Source organism: Panthera uncia, chromosome D4 (assembly GCF_023721935.1).
Source record: "Panthera uncia isolate 11264 chromosome D4, Puncia_PCG_1.0, whole genome shotgun sequence".
In the NCBI taxonomy this organism is placed as follows: Eukaryota; Metazoa; Chordata; class Mammalia; order Carnivora; family Felidae; genus Panthera; species Panthera uncia.
Window position 1 is genome coordinate 25,643,549 of NC_064807.1, and position 17,653 is coordinate 25,661,201.

A 17,653-nucleotide genomic window follows, 5' to 3' on the forward strand; every position below is an offset into this window, starting at 1 on the left:
AAACAGGCTCCAGGCTCCGAGCCGTCAGCCCAGAGCCTGACGCGGGGCTCGAACTCACGGACCGCAAGATCGTGACCTGGCTGAAGTCGGACGCTTAACCGACTGCGCCACCCAGGCGCCCCTGGTACATTTTATCTTTTACCACCATCACATCCTTGGTAGATGAGAAGTCACTGTTTTACAGTATTTGAATTCAAAAGATACTACATTTTGGAAGAATAATATACTGTGGTCAACCTAAAATTTAGGGAAGTCACTCAACAAAAAGTACTGAAATTTCATTAAGTTCTACTCTACAAGGCCCCCAAAATTTCAATGTCAGTTGAAAAATCTACACAATTTCTTCTCAGTTGGATACAGACTGTAACAGTTATTACTTAGGCTCTCCAGTTAAGCTTTTTTGACATTACCTATAATATGTTTACATTTTTAATACTAACCATTTGAAAGATTTTTTAACTCCTTCCACACATAAAGTTATAACCAACCATCTGTATGTGAGGTATATAAAGATCACTATTAGATTCAGTTTCCTCTTCCCCCCTTACCAAACCAAACCTAACAGAATAAAGAATAACTAGCATGACACATGAAAATCTTTCTGTGGCAAGAAAAATAAGTATTTGTAATATTTATTAGGTTGCTGTTGATTATCTAAGCTCCAGCTGATTGCGTATTTTTTCAGTCTTTCAAATTAAAAAATTCAACGTCACCTAATATTTTATTAGTCTTTAGTTTCAAAAGTAAACTTAAAACTCCAGTTGTTTCCAATAAAAGTCTATAGCAAGAAAAAAATTTAGGGAAGGGATATGCATTTAAAAGTAACACACACACACACAAAATCTAAATATAAAAAACTTTACAAGTAAGTGTAATGTGTTTATTTTCTAAATGCATAAAAACACGCTAACATCCAACAAATTAAAATGATACAAAATTTGTGTTAATCATGTACTACTTGCACAGCTCGTTATAAATTACCAATTGGTATTTAAAATGTGTACCACAACATGCCTTCTTAAAAATTATGAATGTAGATGGACTCAACCAAGATTTCATAAAAACCCAAAGCAAGCTATTTAGTACAGAGAAGTAAAAAAGAATTGCATAGGATTCAAGGTCATGACTGCAATAGCTCAGTGTAACAAATGTGCCATTTAATATAAACCATGAGAACGCTGTATGAAAAGAAAGTCCTTAAATACTTTTTACTACTCAAAGTCCTGAGATGTTTTACCTTATATTTTCCCTGATCACAGCCACACAAAGTACTTTCCATGGTATAGCTTCTTTGTACGCCTATCTCCCTCCAAACCACAACACGTGCCGTGGATTCTTTCGATTTCTCCACTACAAAGCTGCAGCTGCTCATGCAAAATGCTGGAGCAATATGGCTCAGTATCTTAGGCAAGGTCTGCAAAAATAAGAATGACAGAATACAATATTTCAAGAGGGCTTTTTTTAATTAAAAACACTTTTTTTTTAGTTTTTAAACATTTTCATGAAAGCACAGTGACCAGAGCAGGGCCATGTGAATCTTCTTACTTTGTCCTCTGCTATTCCAAGCATCAAAACCATTCTTTACAAATTCAGAATTTTCTGCTTTCCTGGACAAACAGTAATCAGTTGGAAAACAAAATGGGAGAAAGGATCACATTCACAGTAGTAACCAACAGGTGAACAAAAACTATGGTAAAAAATGTTTCAAATTTTGAAAAAAAAATGTTTAAAAACCAAAACAACTTTAGTCATGAAAAATGGCTTACTAATTAAGAGATTTAACATTATAAATGTCAACCACCTCTAAATTAATCAATAAAGTCAAGACAATCACAATCAAAATGCCCACAACATTTTCTGCAACTTCAAATTATTCTCAGGTTCACCTGGTGTGTGTAAGTATGAAGGCAGACAGGGGAGTTCTGAAAGAAGAGAAATAATCTAACAGATATTAACCTAATTATATACGTAAGGGAAGTTAAATTGTGATACCGTGTAGGAGTAGATACATCTCTAGAAAGAAAGAGAATTCAGAACTAGAACCAAAGGCAGATGTAAAAATTAGAATTATTAGTGTGGAGGGCCACCTGGGTGGCTCATTCAGTTGAGCATCTCAACTCTTGATTTCAGCTCAGGTCATGATCTCACGGTTCCTGGGATCGAGTGCTGTGTCGGACTCTGCACTGAGCTTGCTTGGGATTCTCTCTCTCCCTCTCTCTCTCTGCCCTCCCATGCTCAAAAAAGAGACAGAGAGAGAGTGAGTGAATCTCACACACACACACACACACACACACACACACACACACACACACACACAGCTTGAGCAGGGGAGGAGCAGAGAGAGAGGAAGGCACAGAATCCAAAGCAGGCTCCAGGCTCTGAGCTGTCAGCAGAGCTGATGCAGGGCTCAAACTCATCAACTGTGAGATCGTGACTGAGCCAAAGAATATGCTTAACCGACTGAGCCACTCAGGTGCCCCAATAAACATTTTTTTTTAATCATTATTAGTGGAGAGAAGAGCGATCACCCACTAACTGCTGGCACCACTGGAAAGCCACTGAGAAAAACAAGCTGAAGTCACTCTTTAGTAGTTCAGTTCTGACTGGATTAAGAATTTAAACTTAACAATTAGCAAGTAAAATTTCAAAAGGAAATTAAAAACAATAAACGTGGAACTTTATTTTTTAAATCTTTGGATGAGATTTCTAAGCCTCAAAACCCAGAAGGCATTTAAAAAAAAAAAAAACCAACAAATCTGATGCAAGTTTTTAATTATCACACAATTAAAAAAATGTTTTTTCAATATATTTGTAAAAGAGTTATTTTCAAAACAATAATAATTAGATGGCCAATGTAAATGTAAGCATAGTCATTTTATTTATTTGGGAAAGGGGAAGAAGAGAGAGGACACCAAAAAAGAAAATGTGCCTTTGAATTTCTGCTCAGGGCAGTGGTATGCTATCAAAATTCTTTTGGGAAAAAAACCTGGGGTGTTTTGTTTAGGTGCAAATACAGTAGGAAAGCCACTGTGCCCTTAATGGAAAGCACATAAGATGTGACGCAGTAAGATCTTCCTTCAGTCCTTGGCATACCTCAACACATACCCAGAGGTGTGGAAACATGGTACGTAACAGATGGCTTTATAAATCGGCACAGGAAGGATGTACTGTTTAATAAATGGTGCTGAGACAACTGGTTATATATGGGGACACTAAAATTAGATCCCCAACTCTCATACAAAAATAAATTCCCAATAGATTAAAATCTAAATACGAAAAGCAAAAATTTTAGACTACTTAACATGAAACAATCTGCAACAAAAAATGGCAAAATGGCAACACTTGCAGAGTCTGAGTGGCTGGGATATGTTACATTAGTTTCTGTAGTGTTATACGTGTTTGAAATCCCCAAAGTCCAGACTTATCTGTGATAATTACCCTGTATCCTACATCTTCCACGACATCACATGAAGCTGCATTATCACTGGTATGCCATACTGTCTCTTTGATGCTGCAGCCATACATAAATACATTCTTCTTTCGGGAGTGGCCATGATAATCACAATAAACCTTGAAAATATATTTTGAAAGTTAAAAACCTCCAAATTCATATATTTCCAAATAAAGCTAGTTAATAACAAGACAATAAATAGCTCTGTGTGTCTTTGCCCTTTCATTGTAACAGAGCCACCATTTAATAAGTAGAACTAATAAAAGTAATAGTATCTAGTTCTGGAAAGGATCTATGATTAATTCTAGAATGGCTAAATCCTTTCTAGGGCCTGCATCAAGCCACGAGTTCCACTCTAATATACCTACTATTCACAATTTATTTGTATTTATTTTTGAGAGAGAGAGTGTGAGCGGGGGAGGGCCAGAGAGAGGGAGACAGAATCCAAAGCAGGCTCCAGGCTCTGAGCTGTCAGCACAGCGCCCAATGAGGGACTCGAACTCCCGGAGTGAGAGATCTTGACCAGAGCCAAAGTCGGACGCTTAACCGACTGAGCCACCCAGGCACCCCCTCTACTATTCACAATTTAAAAAATAATAAATTCAGTCATAGGTCAAATCTACAGCAGCAGTCATCACTGATCCAAGGGTTATTTGAAAATTTAGGTAATTTGAAAGAAAGACAATGCGCTCATGAAAAACACGATTGAGAAAAGGGTAGTATGGTTTCAATTTAATTTTTAAGAGCAGCATTTTTAAAATGAAAAATGAAGAACAGGACTGCATGTCAATGTTCACCTTCTGCAAAGTTTTCCTATCTTTCCCAGAGGAAGATTACCTCATTCAAACAATAATATAACGGGACATTCTATGCAAAAGCTGCTGAGAACAGAAGCAGAATATATACACAGTCCAGTAGTGTTCAGCACTGTGCCCACGCCTTCTCTCATGTGTATACTCGAGACTTACTCGCTTCAGAGTTCACTAGCAAACTCAGAAATAAGCTTCTACCAGTTTGAGAACTTGGAAGACACATCCTGTTACCTTATTGCTATTCAAACAGTGAAGTTCAATACCTAAAACTTAAAACCAGGAGTTACCAATATTCATAGACAAAAAAGATAAGGAAAGGGCTCAGGGGAACACTAAAAATTAAACCTGACAAAATAAGAATACAAATGCAGTGTATTAATTACACACGTAATTAATAACAGAAGAGGATATTTGTAAAAAATTGCTTTTGAAATTAACACTTAGCTTTTATAACCAGAATATACTGAGTCATTAACTAACAAAATCATTTCTGTGACTAGATAAAGTACAAATACTTACCAGTGGTAAATGCTTCACAGCGGCCAGGTATTGTAGCAGCCCCTTAGCATGGTAAATTGTAGGATGTAAATCTGGATTTGGACTTTGCCACTGTCTATTCAGATCCTCTCCACTTAAAGAACAGCGGTGACTACACAATATAAACACAAACATTAGTACTGATAAACTCTTACCTATATTTGATTTTATGATTCTATTCCAGTAAATATTTCCAGTGAATATACTAGTCACTAAATAAACACTTATGAAGTATTTGCTTCGTGCAAGATCTTGTGTTACATGCATTTAACTGTGGCAAGCTTTCACATTTTTAGGTCAACATTTTCAAGCTATAGAAAAAAATTAATTCTCAATTCTGGGGTCTTATTCCAGACTCTCTAAAATTTACTAATGTTCCTATTTTCCATTCTGATTTCATAATAATCATTTGTTATACTTCAACACCGTGTACTTTGATTGTATTAGTTATTATGTAAAAGTACTATCTGGGCTGGGCCCTCCTAAGAAAGGTACGTATATGAAAAGTCTACATTCTTTTTTGACTATTATTTTTATTTGAGAGAGACAGAGAGAGAGAAGGAGAGTGCCAGGGGGAGAGAGAGAGAATCCTAAGCAGGCTCCATGCTCAGTGTGGAACGTGACATGGGGCTCGATCCCACAACCCTGGGATCATGACCTGAGCTGAACTCTAGAGTTAGACACTCAACCGACTGAGCCATCCAGGTGCCCCAAAAGTCTACATTCTTGTAAAAATTCAAATACATTTTCACTTATTTCAGGTAGTAAGTACCAAAGCAGAGCAGAAATTTAAGCAAGCTATCAGAAGGTGGTAACAGAAATGTAAACAGAATTCTAACTGGTCAATATGTTTCTGAATTAAAACTAGACATAAAATGCCATTTTAATTCCATAACGTATTACCTAAAAATAAATTATTCTGGTTTTTTCATTCAAAAACTTCCTAAAATGTGAGAAATATTCATGCTACATTTAGTGAATAAATAAAATATGGTATCCTCAGCTTTGGAGACACTCATGACAGCAAGACCAAATTCCCATCTTTCAGAAACAGAGTTTTCTAATTCCCACGAAAATTAAACTGCACTAACTATAAGCCATCTCCACCTAAAAAGAAGTTATCTTCCATTATTTCCAGTCTAAAGAATTCCTTCTGTCAAAACTACACCACCTCCTATCAGGACGAGGTCAGCAGATAGAGCCAATATTCCATATCAATGGAAAGAGATCCCAGGAGATTCTAAGTCTTAGATCAACTCAAGATCATGTCACTGACAAACAAAAAGGAATATAAGAAGTTATGTTAAAGACCTTATTTATGTATTCTCATATCCTGACATTGTGATTTTTCTAAAACAATTCAAGCAAGACATGAAATCATACTCTCATGGAATACAGAAATTCTCAAAATATCATACTGATACATAAAATGTATTTTCATTTAAAAATTCATCTTAGATGAATTCCCCACCAAAAATTTCTTCGTTCTAGAAACATCACTCAATTTGTTTTCCAAATTAACCTGGATGCTATTATTTTGACAAGTTTACACAGGATAGGCACATAACCTATAATATTTCTATAATGATTGCTTAACTTACTTTCCATTGATGACACCATCTGGATTTAGCATAGGGACAATTTTAAAAATATAGGATTCTCGTAAGCTCTGAGCAGTAGGGTTATTACTCATGAGATACTCCAATGTTCCTTTCATTACCCAACTTGCATTAGTTTCTCCAGGATGGACCCGAGCAGACAAGAAAACGTAAGGGCGATTTCCTAAAGTACACATAAAATTTCAAATTAAAATGAACAGCTACTAAGAGTCTGTATAATGTTTGACTTTGGGAATATAGAAATATTTCTACTCAATTGTGAGTTCTGATATAAATTCATACTAAAACTCACTGTGCACCTACTGTATCTGAGCACTGCACTAGGCCCTACAGAGAAAACAGATACACAAAACCCATATATAAGCCATGTCCTAAAGGAGTTCATAATATGAACGCAGCACAATAAATAGTATTTGAGTTTTATTTTCCAATGGTTAATCTAACATAGAAAATTAGTTCTTTTATATAATCTTGCTTTTATAAAGAACAAGTATTGGGGAAGTTTTAAATATAAATTTATTTTTCATGAAGTCATGAGGAAAATAGGGAAATACCATTTTACCCCTGTTTTACAGTTGCTATGCTAAGCACAGATGAAATATATCTGTTCAAAGATGAACAAAGAAAAACAGTTTCACTATGCATTTCGATACACAGGTCTACAATGTGACCACTCTGCTCACCTGCTCGTGTTTTCAGGCATATCAAGCTATTTCTCTTTCCTGAAAACACCTCACCTTCTTATCAAAATTAGGGCGCTTTCTCATTTTCCTATCACAGTTGTACATCTGAGGCAATTTTAAATATATAAATGTCAGGAAAAACCAACCAGCTATTTGGTGCTAGCATCAAAGCACATGATGGGTTTCTGGTGGTTTGATTTATAAACAAAATTAGTTGTTAATTTTTTAATTAATGGTATTATCATATGAACTCTTAAAACATTTTGTTGTATTACACAACAAAGGTAAGAACTACAGAATATGCATATCAAAAGAGACCTCAGAGATAATCTCATGCAGCTCCCTCATTTCTGAGATGAGGAAACTGAGGCCAAGGGCTGGGCAGTAATAGGACCGAGACTAGAACCGCAGACTTCTGATGCCTGTTCTAGTCCTGTTGCCCTTACAAAACATATATGAAGCAAAGGAAAATAAGAATAATTGGCATTTTGAGTGAAGAAGACAGACTTACTGAATTGACAGATATGTTCATAATAATTAGACTCTGGCATTGCTGTTATAGTCACCAAGGGACAGGTGTTTCCAGACAGGGTTTCACATAACACATCTTTTCGAAAATAGATTTGCTGAGGATTGTGTGCTGATTCCAATTTTTGAAGATGCATCTTGATAAAAATTTAAAAGCAAAGTATACAATCATTTAAAAACTCCCTAAGATAAATAGAAATAAATGCATCCAGATCTCAACATAACTAAAAGCGAATCAGATTCCTAATCCCTTCTCTGAAACCCTCAGGGAGCCAGAGGTAGTTCAAACATCAGTTATTTGGGGCAGCTGAGAAAGGGCATAGCTACAATGCATACACCATTAATTCTGCAAACCCCCAATGGGGGTGGCCGTAGCAGCCTGTAATAAGCCCATCATTATTTCTGCAGCAAAACATGTGAGGAGTCACTCAAAGCGGAATCAATATTCTAAATAAGCTCACATCAATTCAGGCCAGGCTGCCAAATGGGCTAGGAGAAAGCTTTTGGTTTTCAAAGCCTTTTGAATTTTGAAATTATAAGTGACTGTAGACCGGCAGAATGGGGTATGTAGCACAAAAATTTTTTAACAACTTTTCCTGATTTCAAGATTCATACAGATTCAATGTAAAATGTCTAGAAGACACAGAAAGTACAAAGAAAAAATTTTAAACACCCATAACTGCATCACCTAGATTACTACTAACAAATACCAATGTAACCTGCTTTTACCACTTAATAATTTACACACACACACATATGTTCATAATTACAAACACTATATCAGATCATTCAACAAGTGAAATATGTGTCTTTTGAAAACACAAGTTTTAATGGTTTTAATGTATGGTTATCCCATAAATAGACTGTTCAATCCCCCTTTTTTTTTTTTTTTTAAGATACTTGGTTTCTAAACTTTTGCCTATGTTCATTCACATAATCACAATTGACTATGTGCCCACTATTTCTGTGAGGGACACTGCCCGGGGATGTGTGAATGAATATACCCTACCTTTGGAAAAATACAGAGTGCTGTGAGAGCTTGTCATCAGGAATGGGGAGCCTAGCTGAATCTCGACAGTGTGGAAAGGTCTCCTAAAAGAAGTTACATTCAAACCAAGATCCAGAGGATGAGTGAGGAGGGCAGAGGGGAGTGTGGCAGGAAGAAGGAAGGTATATGGGAAGACCATGATGTAAGAAAGAGGAAGGGCATCTTACAGGACTGACAAAAATGCATTGCAGCCAGACCGGGAAGAGTGAGAAACAGAGACTTAACACAGACTGAAGGGCCTCACAGGACATTCTTTCACAAGGAGCAGCATATATACGCATACTGGTAATTTAGATAATGAAGTGACATATGCATAACCATTTGAAAAATGAACAGGTATATTTTTTACTGTGAATTAATACCATGGATATTAACCTAGGATGAGGATAAACTTTAGAGTTATTTTAGTTCCATTTAAAGACAAATATTAAGTAATAGTGCAAACAGTATGAGGACATGACAAAAATTGTTACAAATAGTAGGGAAATGATAGAAATGAACCATGGTAAGAATCTCAGACTTCATAAAAATGGCAAAAGAAATCACTAAGCTTTAAGCGGGAGATTTATGGGACCAGACGCTCCCATCACGAAGCCCTCCTGCTCCAGTGTGGGGAAAGGAGGAAAGAGGACAGAAGTGAATTCTAGAACACCAGTTAGAAGAGGCGGCAGAAGTCCAGATGAGAGACAGCAATAATGGCTGGAAAGGTTGTGGCAGCAGCACTGGCAAAAGGAGGGGAATTTAAAATATACTAAAAAGGTCACATCAGTAAAGAATAATAATATGTAACCCTGTGTGTAACAGCACTATATACTTTGATGCTGTATTATTCAGCACGGAAAGATAACTGATAACACCTTTATTGTAAGTTGTAACTTTTATTAAAACAAAGTCAGCCACACTGAGTGTTCTAAGCTTTGCTCTCTCTTCTGTTCAGTGGAGTATGTTTCTCTTCTTTTCCCCTAATAATTTGGAAGCTTGTTTCTAATCATAGTGTTCCAATCTCTCTCTGGGTAAACCGATCATACCTCTTTGATCCATAATTATTACAAAAGACTTTCTGTACTAAGAAGAAAAAAATCTACCACAGTAACTACTCGATTAATTTTTTAGTTTTGTTTTACAATGTAAGTACTCAAACATCTCAAAAGAACTCACAAAACAACTCTTACATCTTTAAATTCTAAAGAATCTGGATCTAGAACTCCACACCAAACCACTAAAAGAAATTAATTCCCCACAGAAAAACTTACACATTTTTCTATTGCTAGATTTTCTATGAGATTCAATGCCTCTCATTAAACAAGTGGAAGTCTCACCTAGTTAATATGTGTAAATCATGGAATCTTAGAGAACTACAGATTTCTATAAAAAGGTGGAGAGTAAAAATCTTTTAAAATTTCCTTAGTATTTCTACTAAATAAAAATAAAGACTACATTCCCATTTTATTCCCTTAATGTTTTCAACAAACATGGTATTATTTTCTAAAATATTCAGCACTGGATCTTTTCATTTTATTAAGATATTTAATTAAAACCCGTCTTCCCCCAATTATCTGACACATATGCATAGAGCACAATAAGAGCCATAATATAACTTAATGAGTTCTCACCTGTAAAGTTGAATATGTGTATGGATAGTGATAAGCAAAGTAGCAAACATCATCTTTATGTGGAAAATTGACAGTGAATGTAATTGTATAGTAGGATTTTCCCTTTTGCCCACCTGCAGCAACTGAACTTCTTGAGAAGTGATTTCTGCAATAGAAAAGCACAAAACCTGTTTACTTCTTCCACACAAAAGTTCTGAATCTCCTTGCTTCTTTATGAAACAGAACTTCGGGTGGGAGGAAACACACGGTTCATAAGGTTAGCTTAAATATTCTATAAAAATTAGAGTTGGTGCTACTGAATCAGATAAATGCTATCAGCCAACATCAGTTTTCACTTCTGAATTTACTATCAAATGGAGCTGAGACTCCTCATCAATGAAAAGCTTAGAACCTAATTCCTTGTTACCATACACATTACCGGATCTTGGCCAATTATCATCAATGGTTACTACCACCATTAGATGGAAGGCTAATGACCATCTTTAAAGCAGATGGATCAGGGGACAATACCTAAATTCACTATCAATCTTAAGGCTACAAAAAAAAAAAAAAAGAAAGAAAGAACCAGACATGATATGTTTCCGGACATAAGGCAATAGGAATTCACGGCACCATCTATGAAGTATTCTTGCCAAAATCAAACCTAAAGTTGATCAAGCTTCTAAATCTAACTACTAGTTTATAGGAAATCAGTGAGATAGAAGAATTCATTATCACCACAGGCATGCAATCAGCAAAACCCCAAATGTGGAAACTCTGGCATGACAGATGACCCAGTTTCTCCAACAAATAAAGGAGAAATAACAGAAAAAAAAGGGGGGGGGGACCTAATGTTGAAACAAACAAACAAACAAACCTGCTGAAACTCTAAAACAACACTTATGAGACAATTGGGGAAGTCTGAACAATGACTGGGTATTTTATTGTATTAGAGAATATTCTTAAGTGTGATAAAAGCATTATGGTTAGACTGTCTTTAAAAAATCTCTAAGAGGGCGCCTGGGTGGCGCAGTCGGTTAAGCGTCCGACTTCAGCCAGGTCACGATCTCACGGTCCGTGAGTTCGAGCCCCGCGTCAGGCTCTGGGCTGATGGCTCAGAGCCTGGAGCCTGTTTCCGATTCTGTGTCTCCCTCTCTCTCTGTCCCTCCCCCGTTCATGCTCTGTCTCTCTGTCCCAAAAATAAATAAACGTTGAAAAAAAAAAAAATCTCTAAGAGATATGGGGTGCCTGGATGGCTCAGTTGGTTAAGCATCTGACCTCGGCTCAGGTCATGATCTCACTGTTCCTGACTTTGAGCCCTATATCAGGCCCTCTGCTGTCAGCTCAGAGCCCGCTTGGATCCCCTCCCCTCTCTCTGCCCTTCCCCTACTTGCACTCATGTGCTCTCTCTCAAAAATAACAAAAAATTAAAAAAAAAAAAAAATCTCTAGGGGCACATGGGTGGTTCAGTCAGATTTAGCATATGACTGTGGCTCAAGTACTTATCTCATGGTTCATGAGTTCAAGCTCAGAGCCTGGAGCCTGCTTTGGATTCTGTGTCTCCCTCTCTCTCTGCCCCTCTCCCACTCACTCTTTGAAGTATTTATGGATAAATATGATATCTGGAAATGCTTTTAAAAATTCAGTGTGGGGTGCCTGGGTGGCTCACTCAGTTGAGCAGCTGACTCTTGATTTTGGCTCAGGTCACGATCTCACAGTTTTTGAGATAGAGCCCCGCATCAGGCTCTGCAATAAGCATGGAGCCTGCTTAAGATTCTCGCTCTCTCTGTCCCTCTCCCCAGCTTGCGCTCCCTCTAAAATTAAAAAAAAAAAAAAAAAAAAAAAAAATCTTTATTAAAAAAAATTCAGTGTGGAGGTAGGAGTGAAAGTATTCCTAAAGCAAAGCTAAACATGTATTGATAACGGTTGAAACTGGGTGATGAATACATTATCCTATTGCTTACTCTTACAAATGTTTGAAGATTTCCATAATAAAAAGTTTTTAAAACTACACATTACTTTCCAGACTTTAAGTATCACTGACATTTGATGGCCTAAAGATTGTCTATCAACCAACCTAATCTCTAAAATTTCAGATCATCTTCTATTATTTAAGTCATGAACTGAAGAAAATCCATGACCAACAATTAGATTTACTTGCACACACATAAACATGAACGGTATTTTCAAACCAGTATAGTCTTCATTCACTTAGCCACTATATCTTGAATACTCAATGACAAGGTGCTGTGGGCTGACGAAAACACAAAAACAAGTTCCAGGACTAGTCCTTGCCAACTCTTTTCCCCCAAAAGTTTAACATCTAATCAGAGAGGTATCGATAACACCACATTAGAGCTATGTATTTTATAAGTTACATTCTCTTATATACTGGTGGAAGTCCTTTTACTCTCATTTTGCAAATGAAACAAACAAGCATCCAAGGACTTAGCTCACGTGAAAAGTTAAGACACATGCAAAAATAGTAGATTTTATCTTCACTATCTGGATTTCAGGCTTCAGGAAAGCAAGTAGTGCTTGCTGCACAGAAAACAGTTAATAGGCATCTGTTGAATTGACCTGAATTCCAGTTCCAGATCTGGAAGTAGCCAAAAGAAAAAACAAAAACTAAACAAATGAAAATCTTCGCCATCCCCCTTACACAGAACAGAACCACCACCTGTCATGTTACAACCATTCACTTGATAATGTGGAAAAGAAAAACATTCATTGATTGATTATTTCTATTCCAACTTTATGAGAAAGAGATAAATAAGAGTATTTTTATGTTAGCCTAGCAGTAAAAGAAATATGAAATTTATACAAGTACAGATGAAATGCATATAATCTTACATTTCTATCCCTCATTTACTATTGATTTTGCTAATACAAGTAAGGGGGAAATCCTACTGAGATGAATTCCAAGGAACACTGTCTTTCTCAGAAAGTAATAGCACTTAAGATGCAGGTTTTTCTAAAACCTAGAGTCAGAAATCTTCTGATTTCTGAAGGAATATTAGTGCTACTTAAACCCACGATAAAAATTCAAAATCCACTAAACAAAAATGTCAGGATTAAGATTAATAACAGAGAAAACACAGGGAGGTCAAATGAATTCGGCGGAGGAAGTTATCTAGAAATATATTACATGCAGAAACAGTAAAAATGAGAAGCAAAGTATATGATAATCCCAGATTACTTAGATGTGAAGTTGCAGAATAATCCAATCATTCCACTGAAGCAGTAAGTGATTTCGAGCACTGATTTCTAACTTGATTAAGTAGATGACCTATTTGAGGTCAAAGTGAACTGTATAAATTGATGTAAGGTAACTATGGAATATACCTCCAGGTAAAATATTCTGGAAATTAAGATGAGGTAAATATTTGTATGCAGAAAAGAATTATACTTAATATCATCAGAACAACAAAAAGCCACTGCAAATTATTTCCTAGAATTCCTAATTTCCGTTTAGTCAATGAAGTTTACATGGCTTAAAAGCTAAGAAAGTTGAGGACACATAGCTATCTAACTGGTGGAGACAAGATTTGGATTAAGTCTGTCTGTCTATAGGACAGATTTTATTTCTACTAAATTTACCACCTCAATGAATCTCAAATTTTAAAGGACTCTGTTAGAGATAACAGTAAAGTATATCACCACAGTTCAAATAATGCAATAATGACTCTAGTTTCTAATCTTTAAACTGAAACAGAATGAAGTTAAGATCCCCTTCTGTCAGCTGATGTCAATATTCTTAGAATACTTACTTGTAATAACAAATGTCGGTTCCCACACGAATCCACCATGGTCTGGCATTTAATGCTTCTTGAACCGAATACATGAGTGGTTGCATACCTTTGACAGAGAGATTTAAAAAAAAAAGAAGAAGAAGAAGAAAAAGAAACAAAGAAAGAAAAAAAAATTCTTTTCAGAGCTTCTGAGTTAAAAATTAATCATTCCATTATAGAAAGCACCAAATGTTCAGGAAAGCTAAAAGAAAATACATTTCAGTTTTTAGTATATATAAAAAAATATGAGATATTTCTTTACAATCTCCTAAATCAATCAATGATATGCTTTTAATCCCAATTTACCTAAAATCGGATTTCAACTTTAGTGAGAAATCATTAAGCTTTTTTCTATTACCTTTTCTATATTAGATTAAAAATGGTAAGTAAAATGTATTTCTTGGAACAAGTCAAAGCGTCAAAAATATATGAAGAAACAGTATTTGATCATACTTCTAACTCTCCAGGGACCCCCGTCTACACTGAGGTTAAGGGAGAAAACGCCACCAACATGTTAAGATTGTTTTCTTCTTCAAACTTCTCCACACAAATATGTGCTTATAGGAAGGAAAATGTAAAGGGACTATTAGCAAAAATAAGATTAAATATATAGCATATTTTCTTGGGTAGTTTCAGAAATATATTCTACATATAAACTTTAATATTATCCAATTTCATAAAATCGTGCACTAGGCTTCTAACTAGAACTAATGAAATTCATATGTTAAGTTTAGAAATGTTGACAAATTTTACGGAGATCTGATTTGACTTTCCTTATATTCTAACTTAAAGATAGAACCATTTTTTTTTTCATTTTCCTGCTACAGAACCATTTTGTTAAATTTAGCTCTGAGTATTTTAATTAGTGTTTCATAGTCTCTTGGGTTTTGTACATATGTAAATCATATAATTTGTAACTTAAAGTATGTGGCCTCCTCTTTTAGTATTTGTATCAGTCACTTCATTTTCTACTTTTACTGTATTAGAAAAATGATACAACCTTACAAGTGATTCTGCATATAGAAGAACACAACTCTGTCTTGTTCCTAAGTTTAATCAAAATGTTTTACCACTTGATACAATATTTGCCAATTTTTTTTTGCATATCAACTGTATCATGTTTAATAAAAAGAGGTAACATTGAATAATCTCTATGTGCTAGACACTGCTCTAAGCATTTTTACATGTGTTAATTCATTAAATACTCACAACAACCCTCTGTGGCAGGTGCTATGATTACTCCCGTAAGTGGAGTAGTTTCTTTCATAATTCTTATTACACTTGTTTTAATTTATTTTATCAAATGCCTTTTCAGCATCCACTAATAGAATCACATGGCTTTTCTCCTTTAATCTGTTGACAGAATATGTTGATAGGTTTCCTATGGCTAACTATCTTTGCACTGCAAGAAAATGATATTCTTTTACTAGTATATAATTATATTAGCTAAAATCTTATTTAGAATTTTTGTATCTAGGGGTACCTGGGTGGCTCAGGCAGTTAAGTGTCCGACTTTGGCTCAGGCGTGATCTCAGTGTTCATGGGTTCAAGCCCCACTTCGAGTTCTATGCCCGCATCTCAGAACCTGAAGCCTGGTTCGGATTCTGTGGCTCTCTTTTTCTCTGCCCCTCCCATGCTCACACGCTGTCTCTCTCAAAAATAAATAAACATTTAAAAAAAATAGAATTTGTGTATCTAAAAACTGGTCTTTTTAAAAATTACCTTTACTAAGTATAAGACTATACTAGCTTCAGAAAAATATACTGAGAAGCTATCCATTATTGATTGGAATAAGCAACAGTACAATCTATTCTTTAAAAGGTAAATAAAATTCAGCTGAAATGCCATCTCGATAAGGTGACTAATACTTTTCAAATTTCCTTTTAAAAAGTTATAGTCTGTTCAGACTCTCTACTTTTTTTAAAGTTTATCTTGAGAGACAGTGCACAAGCGTGCAAGCAGGAAAGGGGCAGAGAAAGAAGGAGAGACAGGATCCCAAGCAGGCTCCACACTCTTATCCCAGGAACCTTGAGATATGACCTGAGCTGAAATCAAAAAGTCAGACACTTAACCGACGGAGCCACCCAGATAACCCCAGAATCTCTACTTATTACTCAATTCTGGCATATTTTATTTTATTTCTATCATTATTTTCAGCATTTAAAAAAATTCATTCTCTTCCTTTTGGTTTATTTTCTCGTTTTTCTACTATCTTGAGTACTTAGTTCACTTACTTTCAGTCTTTTTTATTATAAATAATGCAAGTTATTAAATGCTTTCCTGCCAGCTCCCAGCTTAGCTATGTCACATAAGTCTATAAAGTGTCCTCTTGTGAAGGACTTTCTACGTCAGAGTTGTTCAATTGAACTTCCTACCAGAACGGAAATGTTCTGTACCTGCAACATCCAAGTTGGCAGCGGCCTGCCACACGTGGCTAGTAAGGGCAGGAGATGAGCCCAGTACCACCAAAAAGTAGAATTTTTAATTTTAAATTAACTTAACTTAGCCATATGTGTGTGCTAGTCACTACCATACTGGACAGCATGGTTCTACAGGATTTGTAACACCAATTTTAAATTTCAGAGGGTTTTTGTTTTTGTTTTTTTAAGGAAGAACTTTACATCTCCAAGTACCCATTTTTTGTTCAACATTTTGTTGATTTCCATTAGTATTTTAAATCACAATGAAATCTGTAAAATCTCTGAGCTTTTTAGTCACCCATAAGTTTTGTCTGTAACAAAAAAAGTTAAAATTTTTTAAATGTTTCATGAACATAAGGAAGATACCTTCTTGTGCTCCTTCTATAAAGCAGACCTTTTAAGGTGAAAAACAACAGTACTTACATCCAGATTCTGTAAATATAGCTCATTGCACAGCCAAAGTGCATTACCCACACACTCCCAAATAAAGTATTTCCAGGGTCTAGTTCAAATGGATTCTTTCATACACTTCATCAAACACTCCAACTCATGTGACGTTCTATGTCACTCACATTTGTAATGTGACTTTTTTGCAGTTCTTCTGTTTTATCCTTCCGTTGGAGAAGATACACAGGCCTTCTGCCCCATGTCCCTAACATGTCTCAGTTTCATAATCATATTATGTCACACTATTTCTTGAAACCCATTTCAATTTTTTTAAGGCAAAAGTCCAGGATCCCACCAACTTCCAGTTCTAACATGGATGAGATGCTTTCCCGAAATGCTCCTCAACTTTCCTCCTGTTAACACTGGAATCCCAGATTAGCTCCACCATTTCCTCCTGTTAACACTGGAATCCCAGATTAGCTCCACCATTTCTCCCACTTCCCATCTTACATCTCACTCTGTTGGCTGCAACACATCTTCAAATATGTTCTCAAACTGGAATCCCAATGAATCCCAAAATCAAGCTTGTTGACTATATTATTCAAATTTTCTATATTGTTATTTGTGTTTTGTCTTCTTGATATGTTAAATTCTGAAAGGGGTATTTTAAATTCTCACAACGACTGTCTTCTAATCGAGTTGTATTTCTTGGAGCTTTTGTTCAATCTCTACAAATGCTCTATGGTTATGGTCGTTGCTGTGCTGTATAAAGGTTTGTGTTCTGC

At 35.7% G+C, this 17,653-nt stretch overlaps 1 protein-coding gene across 6 annotated transcripts in view; it reads right to left on the minus strand.

Moving 5' to 3' along the window:
• AGTPBP1 (ATP/GTP binding carboxypeptidase 1) overlaps window positions 1-17,653 on the minus strand; it is a 160,398-nt gene that overhangs the window by 17,497 nt on the left and 125,248 nt on the right. For all 6 annotated transcript variants that reach the window (XM_049653537.1, XM_049653190.1, XM_049653318.1 and 3 more), the window contains 7 exons: window positions 14,041-14,128; window positions 10,292-10,436; window positions 7,614-7,767; window positions 6,402-6,582; window positions 4,783-4,912; window positions 3,439-3,570; window positions 1,238-1,414 (listed from right to left, as the gene is read on the minus strand). In XM_049653537.1, the coding sequence (XP_049509494.1) occupies window positions 1,238-1,414; window positions 3,439-3,570; window positions 4,783-4,912; window positions 6,402-6,582; window positions 7,614-7,767; window positions 10,292-10,436; window positions 14,041-14,128 (1,007 nt within the window). The remainder of the gene's footprint in view (window positions 1-1,237; window positions 1,415-3,438; window positions 3,571-4,782; window positions 4,913-6,401; window positions 6,583-7,613; window positions 7,768-10,291; window positions 10,437-14,040; window positions 14,129-17,653) is intronic.